Source organism: Nuphar pumila, chromosome 11 (assembly GCF_984573655.1).
Source record: "Nuphar pumila chromosome 11, dmNupPumi1.hap1.1, whole genome shotgun sequence".
Lineage (NCBI taxonomy): Eukaryota > Viridiplantae > Streptophyta > Magnoliopsida > Nymphaeales > Nymphaeaceae > Nuphar > Nuphar pumila.
In genome coordinates, this window is record NC_143259.1 from 21455352 (window position 1) to 21468297 (window position 12946).

A 12946-nucleotide genomic window follows, 5' to 3' on the forward strand; every position below is an offset into this window, starting at 1 on the left:
CTAGCCCCCTGTCGGAAAGCGCAAGGCAGGGGGACGAAACCCCCTGCCAAAAACACAAGGCAGGGGGGCTCGCCCGCCTGCCGAAAAGCGCAAGGCAGGTGTCCGAACCCCCCTGCCCGAAAGCCCCCTGCCCGAAAGCGCAAGGCAGGGGGCCGAAACCCCTTGCCAAAAGCACAAGGCAGGTGGGCGAAACCCCCTGCTAAAAAACGCAAGGTAGGGGGCTCGCCCCCTGCCGGAAAGCACAAGGCAAGGGGGGCTCGCCCCCTGCCGGAAATCGCAAGGCAGTGGGGGCGAAACCCCCCTGCTGGAAGCCACCACCCCTCCTGCCGAGGCTGCAGTCGGAGGGGTTCGCTCCTCCGTCTCATGCGGGAAACAGGAAGACGAGGGAGAGGGGGGACTCACCTGGAGGTCGCCGGCAGAGGCAGACGGTGCCAGACAGGTGGGTAGCGGGTGTCGGGTGGCAGCGACAGTGAGAAGGAAGGGGAGACAGAGAAAGAGGGAAATCGGGGGAGCCGAGAGGGGGAAAAAGGGCGTCGGGGAGAGCATTCGATGCTTCCCCCCCCCCCCCCCCCCCTCCCGCCTGCTTCATTTATAAGCAAAAAAAAGGAGGACAGGCGCCGCTCGGTAGGCCCTTACGACCTACCGATATCCCTCCCTTTATGGGGCTCGGATCCGGATCCGAAATGATTAGATTTTTTTTCCTGGTTATTACAGTTTCTCAAATGGGCTCTTAGCCATTTGATTCCATAACTTCTTCAAAGAGCCAAAGTACTTTCTAACACTCTTGCTACCTTGTTTACAATTGTGTATCTTGTCATCTGAATGCAATATCGCATTGAGTATATGTTTGTTTAATAAAGAGCCATGCTTCATTGGCTTTCTCAAATTCCAAAATGGTCTCACATGTATCTTTGTTTATACTTCCCATAAAGAGGGAAAGTACCGTGGCTTGGGCAATTTTTCATTCTTTCAAGACTATCTTATAACCCATATGTGTCTTTTCTTTTTCTTCTCATTTGAGAACTTCTTCCTTAATGGTTTTTGTAAAACCCAGGAAAAACTTTTTTATTTCGGACCAGGGTCGGATCCGGATCCGAGCCCCCTATAGAGGAAGGCTATCAGTAGGCCGTAAGGGCCTACCGAGCGGCGCCCGCCCCCTTTGCTACTTATAAATGGAGCAAGGGGGAGGGGGGGAAGCATCAAATGCTTTCCCCTCCCCGACGCCCCTTCCCCCCCCCCCCTCTCGGCTCCCCCGATTTCCCTATTTCTCCGTCTCCCCCTCCTTCTCGTCGTCGCTGCCACTCGCCATCGCCAACACCCGCTGCCCGGCGCCGTCTGCCTCCGCTGGTGACCTCCAGGTGAGTCCCCCTCTCCCTCATCTTCCTGTTTTCCTGCATGAGAGGGGGGAGTGAACCCCTCCGCCTGCGGCCTCTGCAAGAGGGGGGGAATTCCGGCAGCGGGGTTTCACCCCACTGCCTTGTTTTTCGGCAGGGGGCGAGCCCCTGCCTTCTGGTGTTTTCCGGCAGGGGGTTTTGCCCCCATGCCTTGTGTTTCCCTGCAGTGAACGAGCCCCCTACCTTCTTGTATTTTCCGACAGGAAGTGAGCCTTCTGCCTTCTTGCGTTTTCCGGCAGGGGGGGTCACCCCATGCCTTGTGTTTTCCGGCAGGGGGCGAGCCCCCTGCCTTCTTATGTTCTCCGGTAGGGGGCGAGCCCCTGCCTTCCTATGTTTTTTTGGCAAGGGGCGATCCCCCTGCCTTCTTATGTTTTTCGGCAGGGGGTTTCACCCCCTTGCCTTGTGTTTTCCGGCAGGGGGCGAGCCCCTGCCATCTTATGTTTCTCGGTAGGGGGCTTCGCCCCCTGCCTTGCGTTTTCTGGCAAGGGGGCGAGGCCCCTGCCTTCCTGTGTTCCTCGGCAAGGGGGTTTGCCCCCCCTGCCTTGTGCTTTCCAGCAGGGGGCGTAGCTCCCTTTACTCTCCTATTGCTTCCCGACGAGGGGTTCTGCCCCCTGCCTCCCGTATTTTGCCGGCAGGGGGCGAAGCTCCTCCTGCCTCCTACAGCCTCTCAGCAGGGGGCGAACCCCCTTGCTTTCTTCTTGTTTCGTTTTCAGCAGGAGGTTGCGCTCCCCTTGCTCTGTTTCCTGTTAAGGTGGGTTTGGCAGGAGTCTCTGCTGCCTCCCTTGCCTTGTTGCCTCTGTCCTTCTTGTGCAGGGAGCTTGGGGTCCGGTACCAATACAGGTCTTACCGGACTTGTTCCTCGTGGTATCATGACATATTGACCTTGTTAGCTTTGCAGGTTGCACCATGGAGCCTTCTCGTGCTACGTGGCCCGTGACAGTGATCACTTACGCTCGCAAGCGTATAGACCCTCGCACCCCTTCTAGGTAGGGGTTTGCGTAAAAAGGAACAGGAACAATGAATTGCTAAAAACAAAGGACTTAACTAATAAATTAAAATATTTACATATAATATATATGTACGTCCTTTCCTACACTTTACTTATCGTTGCCGTCACATTATATGTGCCAAGGCTTTCCTTTTAGTGTACCTTTCTTTATTGTCTTTTACTTCCAGGACGCGGTTTCGCGATCCTGGTCCCGTTTCCCTTCTGTATTTTACTTTTCGTTGTCGTTGCACTATATGTGCCAAGGCTTCTCTTTTTGCACTTTTCTTTCTTGTCTTTTACTTTCAGGACACGGTTTCGCGATCATGGTCTCTGTTGATTTCATTTGTTGTTGCTTCTGCTATTTCATACATATATATATATATATATATATATATATATGTCACTCTCCTTGTTAATGTCGTAGTCTCAACCCTGTTGTGGATTGGCAGGGTTCGATAGCAGAGCTTAGCCTAGCGTAAGAGCGCAATTATCAAACGTTCGAACTCTGCAGTGAGTTACGAAATGAGATATTGGTTTTCCTAACTCGAGACAAGAGCTTCGTTGCACGAACGACTGTTGTTTTCTGAGTTTGGGCAAACGTTTGGTTTTTGGTACTATTGCAGCGCTAATATAGTTGACACGATGCATTGAGTACTACGAGGCAGATTAGGCCTCGATCGTGCAATGATAATGATTTAGAGTACACCTAAAGGGTCTCAGGCTTCTTCATTGTCTAGATGCTCGTTTGGGTCTAATGGACCAGGACATGAAAAATGAGGCGGCGGTTAAGAAACCCCCATCGCGCTCGATTCGACCTAGCTTCGCCAAGAGATAGGACGAAGGGTACCAACTCCGATGGACAAACCATTAATGGCTATTTACGGGCAAAAGACTCGGCTTCCCCAGTCATCGGAGGTTAGGAGAAAGAGGTTGCACTAGATCGCCTAACACTTTTGCAGAAGTTGGATGCATCCCTACTGGGCCTTTGGGGGCTTGCTCTCTCGACCACCAGTCGTCCCCTTAGGATAGGATTCAGTCAGTCAATCGAGGTATTTTAAGATACATGGCATAATAAACCCTCGGATTGGTCTCGACTGTTTCGGCTCGTGTGCCATGTACGTACCCACATGGCCGGTTAACAAGTGATAACCAAATTAAGCATGCTCACCCTTCAGCTGTTGTTTTTGCATACTTGTGATATTACGTGCTAGCATACTGGTGAGTTTCTTGTGCAATATATCATTTCTCATTGTTGTTGTTGTGGTATGCACCTGCTAGTTGTTCTTGTTATTTTTACACTCCTACTAGTTTTTTGCGAGACTGACCCATTTTATGGGCAGGTAATAAGTAGCGGCGACAGGCAGTCAACGGTGCATGCGACGTGACTCGATGCTATACTTTTCTTTCCAGACTTCTGGCTGTCGTTGCAGGGTTTTGAGGTTTGAGTTTTGGGTTTTTGTTTTAACTGGGAGCTGGGCCTCCCTGTTGATTTTCCTTGTACTGTTACTTTTTATTAAGAATTTAGTACTCTTTTTAACTGTCTGTTATTTTTCGCCGTGGTCATGTTTGGATTGTCGAGCTAACGTGCATGGGATTTGCAAAACTTGATTTTCAAAATATAAAGATATTTTTTGAAGGGTTTTCAGAACATCCGAGTTCAAGCTTTTATGGAATTCCCTCAGAAAAACTTTGCTTGTCAAGTTATGAAATTTTAGGGTGTTACAGTTTCATTCTTTTCTTTAATGGATTTTGTGAGAATAAGTTGTGGTCCAATTGCGGAACCTTCAACATACTCTCACAATTCTTTACCAATAAAATTTTTTTTAATGGCGATAGCCCATAAATTATAGTTCTTTCCATCAAATTTGATTGGGACTACTCTCGCCGCTTCTTTGTCAACCATGAAACCAAAGAATATAAAGCAAGAGAGTAGGGAGAGGAAGAAGAATAAATACTTGTAGCAACTTTCAACTCCTTTTGAAGCACCAATGTCTCTATGCATTCATGAAATGACCAATCTTTAAAAAAATATTGCTAGGCACACTTCCCCAAGCAAGATCCGATTTTCACCCCACTTCAAATATGCTTGAGAAAGAGTTGAATATCACCAAGGAGTCGATACTGCTCTGATACCATGTCACATACTGCTCTGATACCATGTCACAAACTGATGTATATGCTTTAGTATTCCACTTATGAGCATGCGAACACTTTGAGAATATGACCTTTTATGGGTCAATATAAGAAAACACAAGAATGAGCCACTTAAGGGCTGAGAACACACATAATAATGAATCTTATTATGGAACAACCCTTAGAGGAAAGCATAAAATGAGAGTGGGTAAATCCCTTTATATACACAAGAGGGCTCCTAGGGAGCCATTGGGGCCTACCCAACAGCTAGAAATCTAGCCGTTGGGTAGGGTCTGGTAGGGTCCCAACGACTCTATCTAATTCCCAAAAAGCCCGTATGGCTTGGGAACAATTACATTATTAGAAATAAAAAATAAAAATAAAGAAAAATAAAAAATACATAATATTCAGATTTACATGTAAAAAGATAAAAATACCCCTAACTATATATGTACAGAAATACATGTGTAAACCTATATGTTTAGGTTAACAGACAGTGCAAGTACCTTCATTCAGTCTAAGCATAACTCTTTTTTCTAATTTTCTGTTGAACAGTTCATCTCATTGTAAACATTGGTTAAATCATTGTGTTTCGACTAGGCACATCTAACCTGCGTTAAGTATTATGGCATGCCTTTATTTGTGTGCCTACATTTTTATTCTTACACAGGTGCTAACATATATACACCTACTTGGCTACTTCAAACGTTTATGTAGGAAAATTTTGGCCCAGGGAAAAGTAAGAATAGAAAAAAAAAGGGCTGAACCCTACCATACTATGTATCTAACTTCTGAACACCCCAAGAGAGAAAAGAGGATTGATTTCTGGAATGGCACTTGCTATTTGCAGTGTTACACCCTCGTTTATGACCTTTGCTTCTTTTAAGTCTGAAATTCTTCAGTGATTGTTTTTTCCTTTTGCTCAAGTTTTCAAATATGGAACTGCTCTTTTGGCTGTTTCTTTATACCTTTTATTGTCTAGATTCATGTAATTTTGGAAAAAATTTCCTTAGGCTATTGGTCCAGAACTCACATTCTACACCACATCAAAAGACATTGAAGAATCTTCAACACTCCCTACTAAGCTGTTACACATGCAATTGGACGTATTCAGCAGGTCAGTTTCAGTAATTTTTAATAAATCCTGCATATATTATTTAAATTCCATGATGGATTTTAGTTTCTAACTTGTTCAAAGTGTGTGAACAGTTGTGCACATCTTCATAAAGTATTTGAATTTGGGGCTTCATATGGTTTTTACTACCGAAACTGCATAAGATGTAGTTTTTGGGACTTAGTTTATGAGTACAAGATGCTAAAAATATGCATTGTAGGATACTTTTCTTATCATCTTCTCTTATGATTGTGGTGTTTTATTCCAGATCACTTTTGCATTTTGGCATTTTGTCTAGTTCTTTGTTCTTGGTACTGCTTTTCTTTCTCAAAATTTTAAGTGGTGACCTACCTGTTGTTTTAATTGCATTATGTTTGCATAGTGTGCCTGTGTACATATTCAATAATAAGAGCTTTGCAGAACTACGACCTAATTATAGCATGTACCTGTTGAATCCATGGAATTTGCATGTATTTCATGTAGAAAGTAGGAAAAGGCATGGAAAGGAACATTGAACAAGTGTGTAAGCAATGAAAATTTTTCTTGTATTAGGCTCTCTCAGTTTGACGTCCTATGCTATCGGGTGTTACTGTTCACCCATTATAAGGGATATACAAAAGGGGTTAAAAAGAACAGAAATGGCCTTGTTTAGATAACCTGTTACATGTAAATCTAATGCCAATACAAATGTCAAAAATATAATAAATACCAAAAGAGCACTGAACTATCCACAGAAATTACAAAGAAGTTCCTATAGCCCATCATTGATGCATGTAAATATCAAACATCAAATCTTGAATCAAGGAGTCCCCTGCCGTCTCATGTTCTCCAACAGGGGGCTCGCCCCCTGCCTTATGTTCTCAGGCAGGGGGCGAGCCCCTGCCTTCCTATGTCTTCCCAGCAGGGGGCGAGCCCCCCTGCCTTCTTATATGTTGCGGCAGGGGGTTTCGCCCCCCTGCCTTGCGTTTTCTGGCAAGGGGGTGAGGCCCCTGCCTTCCTATGCTCCTCGGCAGGGGGTTTGCCCCCCCTGCCTTGTGCTTTCCAGCAAGGGGTGAAGCTTCCCCTGCTCTCCTTTTTGCTTCCCGTCAGGAGGGGGTTCTGCCCCTGCCCTGTTGCCTTTTGAGGTGGTTTTGGCAGGGAGTCTCTACTCCCTCCCTTGCCTTGCTTCCTCTATCCTTCTTGTGCAGGGAGCTGAGCTCCCTGCCTCCTCTATTTTTTGGGGTCCAGTACCACTGCAGGTCTTACCGGACTCGTTCCTTGTGGTATTATGGCATATTGACCCTTTTGACTTTACAGGTTGCACCACAGAGCCTTCTCGTGCTACGCGGCCCGAGACAGTGATCACTTACGCTCGCAAGCGTATAGAATCTCGCACCCTTCCTAGGTAGGGGTTTGCGTAAAAAGGAACAGAAACAATGAACTGCTAAAAACAAAGGACTTAACTAATAAATTAAAATATTTACATATAGTATATATATACGTCCTTTCCTGCACTTTACTTATCGTTGTCGTCACGCTATATGTGTCAAGTTTTTTCTTTTAGTGTACTTTTCTTTACTGTCTTTTACTTCCAGGACGCGGTTTCGCGATCCTGGTCCCGTTTCCCTTCTGTACTTTACTTTTCGTTGTCGTCGCGCTATATGTGCCAAGGCTTTTCTTTTTGCACTTTTCTTTCTTGTCTTTTACTTCCAAGACGCGGTTTCGCGATCCTGGTCCCTGTTGATTTCATTTGTTGTTGCTTCTGCTATTTCATACATTTACATGTCACTCGTCTTTTTAATGTCGTAGTCTTAACCCTGCCGTGGATTGGTAGGGTTCGACAACAGAGCTTAGTCTTGCGTAAGAGCGCAAGTACCAACGTTCGAACTCTACAGTGAGTTAAGAAATGAGATACTGGTTTTCCTAACTGGAGACAAGACCCTCATTGCATGAAGGGCTGCTGTTTCCTGAGTTTGGGAAAATGTTTGGTTTTTGGTACTATTGCAGCGCTAATATAGTGGGAACGGTGCAATGAGTACTACGAGACAGATTAGGCCTCGATCGTGCAATGATACTGATTTAGAATACACCTAAAGGGTCTCAGGCGCCTTCACAGGCAAGATGCTCATTTGGGTCTAATGGACCAAGGCATGAAGAATGAGGCGGCAGTTAAGAAACCCTCGTCGCGCTCAATTCGACTCAGCTTCGCCAAGAGAGAGGATGAAGGGTACCAACTCCGATGGACAGGCCATTAATGACTATTTACGGGCAAAAGACTCGGCTTCCCCAGTCATCGGAGGTTAGGGGAAAGAGGCTGCACTAGATAGCCTAACAATTCTGCAGAAGTTGGATGCACCCCTACTGAGCCTTTGGGGGCTTGCTCTCTCAACCACCGGTCGTCCTCTTAGGATAGAATTCAGTCAGTCAACCAAGGTATTTTAAGATACATGGCATAATGAACCCTCAGATTGGTCTCGACTGTTTTAGCTCGTGTGCCATGTACGTACCCACATGTCCGGTTAACAAGTGATAACTAAATTAAGCATGCTTACCTTTCAGCTGTTGTTTTTGCATACTTGTGGTATTACGTGCTAGCATACTGGTCAGTTTCTTGTGCAGTATATCTTTTCTCATTGTTATTGTTGTGATATGCATAGCTGCTTTACCTGCTAGTTGTTCTTGTTCTTTTTTCTCTCCTACTAGTTTTTTGTGAGACTGACCCATTTTATGGGCAGGTGATGAGTAGCGGCGACATGCAGTCAACGGTGCATGCGACTGTTAGATTTTCAATCTCCAGGTCGTTCCACGCGTGAGAGCTGAGAAACAGAGAGAGATGGAGAAAGGGAGAGAGAAGTTGGGGAAAAAACCGATACCCAATTGTGTAAGGGTCGGCTGTTGTGTATACTCCTTTATATTAACATGCTATTACAAAATTAGGGTACTAAAATACCCTCATTACAATACATTATATTACACAATGCCATTAATAAGAAGCCACGGGTCTGGATCTCCAGATCCATGACCCGTTACCAGAGAAAACACTTCTTTTCACCCTCCCTCAAGTTGTGCATGATCTTGAACCATGAACAACTTGCCTTTTAACATCCAAAATCTGTCTTTTGTCAATCCTTTTGTAAATATATCTGCCACTTGATCTGTAGTTCGAACAAATTCAGGCTCAATCTCTTTCTCTTCTACCTTTTGTCTCACAAAATGTTGGTCTATTTAAATATGTTTGGCACGACTGTGATGGATTGGATTAAAGGACATACTAATGGCACTCTTCGTGTCACATAAAAGAAGTAATCGAGAGATTGATTCTCCGACTTCTGTCAGTAGATGTCTAATCCAAGTAGCCTCAGCAGTGGCGGGTGCCATTGACCTGTATTCAACCTCTTTACTGGATCTGGCAACAACCTTTTGTTTCTTACTACTCCAAGAAACCAAATTCATCCCAACAAATACACAATAGCCGGATACTGATCTGCGTTCATCTGGATCTCCCGCCCAGTCCGCATCAGAATAAATAGTGATCTCATGTGCATTTTGCCCATTTGTCTTTCGCTTATATATGAGACCATCCCCAACCGTTCCCTTCAGATATCGTAGTATCCGTTTAACTGCTTCCATATGCCCTTCACATGGTGCATGCATAAACTGAGAAACTTGATTCACGGAGTAGACTATATCAGGGCGAGTAAAAGTGAGGTATTGTAACATACCCACTATGCTACGGTACTGTGTGGGATTATCAAAAGAATCTCCGTCTTGAGAGCTAAGCCTTTGATGAAGAACGCTAGGAGTGCTCAAGGGCTTGCAGTCTTTCATACCCGCTTTATTGAGAACATCAATGGTATACTTATGTTGAGTGAGAGTCATTTCTTCAGAAGTACTGTCGACTTCAACTCCAAGAAAGTACTGTAGTTTGCCAAGGTCCTTCATTTTGAACCTCTGATTCAAGAGATGTTTGACTTCTTCAATGTGCTCATTGGAATTACCAGTGATGATGATATCATCCACATATATCAACAACAGAGTAATTGTGTCTTGGTTCTTAAATATAAATAAGGAGTGGTCAAGAAGAGATTTCTTAAAACCATATTTTTGTATTTCAAGAGAAAAGCTGTCGAACCAAGATCGAGATGCCTGCTTCAATCCATATATCGCCCTTTTTAGTCTGCAGACATATTTTGTAGGATTACCTTCTGCGTAACCAGTGGGTTATTCCATGTATACTTCTTCTCTCAAATCTCCATGAAGAAAAGCATTCTTCACATCAAGTTGGCTAATAGTCCATCGGTGTTCAATAGCTAAAGAAAGTATGACTCTGATTGTCCCCATCCTCACCACTGGACTAAAGGTTTCATCAGAATCCTGTCCTTGCTCCTGTGTAAAACCTTTGGCTACAAGTCTCGCCTTGTATCGCTCTATAGTCCCATATGGTTTATACTTTATTTTGTATACCCATTTCGAACCAACAACGTTTCTGTCAGGTGGTCTTGGTACGACATCCCACGTACCACATTCATGTAGAGCTTCCATCTCCTCATTCATTGCTTCAATTCATCTTCTGGAATTTGACTCTTGAGAGAACGTTGTGGGTTCATCTTCTTTATTCAAGGCTGTTAGAAAGAGTTGAAAATCTAATGAGAAATTTTCATAACTGACCCACCTTTCAATTGGATGGAGAGAACGTGTGGGTCTTCTAGTATCAATGATGTTGGATGTAGAGGATGCGTCCATATCCGAATTAACTGTGATGGGCGGCTCTCTTTCTCGTCGAGTGTAGACGAGGCCTTTATACCTTTCTGGATTCAAAGTTGGGTCTATATTTTCATGGGCAATCATTTCATCAGTAGACACAGGTCTCTTATCCTTTTGAATGCAGTTTGAGCAAACATCACTAGCTCCTGAGAGAAGTTCGTAATTCAACCAAGGATAATAAGCCTCAACTTTAGGTTTTGATTCTGAAGAACTAGTACATCGACAATCAAAATTCAATTCATCGAAGATGACATTTCTTGATATTTTGATGTGCCTGCTAACAGGATCATAGCACCTGTACCCTTTATAGTCATCAGCATAACCCACAAACCTGCACTTCAGGGCCTTATCCTGAAACTTATGTCTCATTGAACTGTCAACATGAACATAGCATAAACAACCAAACACATGCAAATCATAGTAGTTGGGATGTACACCAAAAAGAGACAAGTAAGGAGACTTGTTTTCCAAAACAGTCATGGGCAATCGATTTATCACATGAACTGCAGAATGAAAAGCCTTTGTCCATAAAGTGATCGGAAGACTACTGTCATGCATCATGCTCATCGCACTCTCAACAATATGGTGATGCTTCCTTTCAGCAATCCCATTCTGCTGAGGTGTGTGTGGGCAAGACACCTTTTTCCTTATCCCGTTACTTTGAAGAAAGTTAGTAAAGTCAATGGAAGAGAATTCACCTCCTCCTCACATTGAAAACTTAGGATGTTTTCAGAAAATTGGTTTTTGACAAAGGAATGGAAGTTACGGAACAACTTGAAAGTCTCAGATTTATGTTTCATGAAAAATATCCAAGAATAGCAAGAATAACTGTCAACAAATAAAAGATAATATCTAGTTTCAGATATGGAAGCAACTGGAGCAGGCCCCCAAACATCAGAACAAATAGTCTCAAAAGGTCTTGAAGCTCTTTTATTGATAGAATGAAATGGTAAAACATGACTCTTACATAAGAGACAACTAGAACATTTGTTGTCATTGACATTTATTCCTAAATTTGACTTGGGAATAAGGTTATTTGAAACAAGCTTTTCAATGAAACTACTACTGCAGTGACCTAGACGACCATGCCAAAGGTTTGGCTTATTGATTTCAGAGACACTAAAAATGCAGGTAGGATTTTCAGAAGGCAACGATGATTGGAGCTTTAAGTTTGGGTCTGCAGAGCGAATATGTGTTGTAGGATCTTCTTGAAAAACATACATATTGCCTTGCCGTTTTCCTCTAGCGAACGTCTCCTTCGTGCAGAGATCGTTGACAAGAACAGAAGAGGGAGTAAATTCAACTGAGGCTTTGATATCATCAACAAGTTTAGAAACTGAAACGATGTTTTTCTTGATATTAGGAGCATAAAGAACCTTTGAAAGGTTGATGGAAGATTCGGGCAGGGGTATAATGGAGTTTCCAATATGCGAGACAGAGTGGTGTGATCCATCTCCAGTAACTATACTACTTCTACCAATGTAAGGAACAAGTTTTAGGAGCTTACCTGCGTCACCAGTAACGTGAGTCGCTGCGCCAGAGTCCACATACCAAGTACTGTTAAAATATGATGTATATTTATATATATATATATATCTATATATATCGATTACGACACATATACATATATATGATATATATATATGTCTACGTGTCTATCTATATATATAAATATATATATATATATATTTTGTAAAACCCCACAGGGGTATTTCTGTCATTTCACCTGTACACGCATATCCTTGATATGCTTTTTCCTTTCTTTCTTTTTCCTTTTTTCTTTTTCCTTTTTGTATTTTTTACTTTTTCCTTTTTTACATTAGAGAGGGGTCCACATAGAGTCGTTGGACCCCTCCAACGGTCATAAATATGACCGTTGGAGGGGCTCCAACGACTCTATGGGAGCCCCTCCTTGGGTCCCTTGCTGTGTATAAATAAGGGGCTCAGCCCCATGTATTCCTTAAGCTTCTTTTGAAGCATTCTATGAAGTGAGATATATTTTTTATCTTCTTTTTGTGCTTGACCACTTTTGTGGTTTATTTTGCCCTTTAGTGGCATCTTGTGTATGTGTGTGCTTCCGTGCTTTCACTTGGAGACGTTGCTCTTTTCATTTGGCACTTCATTACATGGTATCAGAGCCTTGGCTAAGAAGGCTTCATTGGATCCTCCATTGACAAGTAATACCTCTCCTCTCTCTTGTCTTATAAATTTTTCTTCTAATGGCCAACAAAGATGCAAAAATCGATCTCTCATTCAAATTGGATGGGACCAATTATCGTATGTGGGCGGCCGCTATGGAGAATAATCTCAAAGGTAAAAGGCTTTGGGGTTATGTATGTGGAACCATTCCGGAACCACAACTTAAGTTAACTAAATTTGAAGGAGGTGAAGAAAAGGCCTTAAATGAAGAAGAAAAAGAAAAGGCTATTCTTGATTACTCTTCTAAAATGGAAGATTGGGAAAGTGAACATGCTAAAATCTTAGCGTGGTTCATGAATAACGTCGAATTGAAGATTTGTGCAAATCTTGCTAAATTCAAGAAGGCTAATGAAGCATGGTTTTTCATGAAAGGTA

General features: G+C 43.3%; 1 protein-coding gene across 3 annotated transcripts in view; it reads left to right on the forward strand.

Moving 5' to 3' along the window:
• The window catches only part of LOC149822172 (pleckstrin homology (PH) domain-containing protein), a 348671-nt gene that overhangs the window by 233156 nt on the left and 102569 nt on the right, over positions 1-12946 (forward strand). For all 3 annotated transcript variants that reach the window (XM_089980112.1, XM_089980113.1, XM_089980114.1), the window contains exon 34: positions 5529-5632. In XM_089980112.1, coding sequence (XP_089836238.1) covers positions 5529-5632 — 104 coding nt within the window. The remainder of the gene's footprint in view (positions 1-5528; positions 5633-12946) is intronic.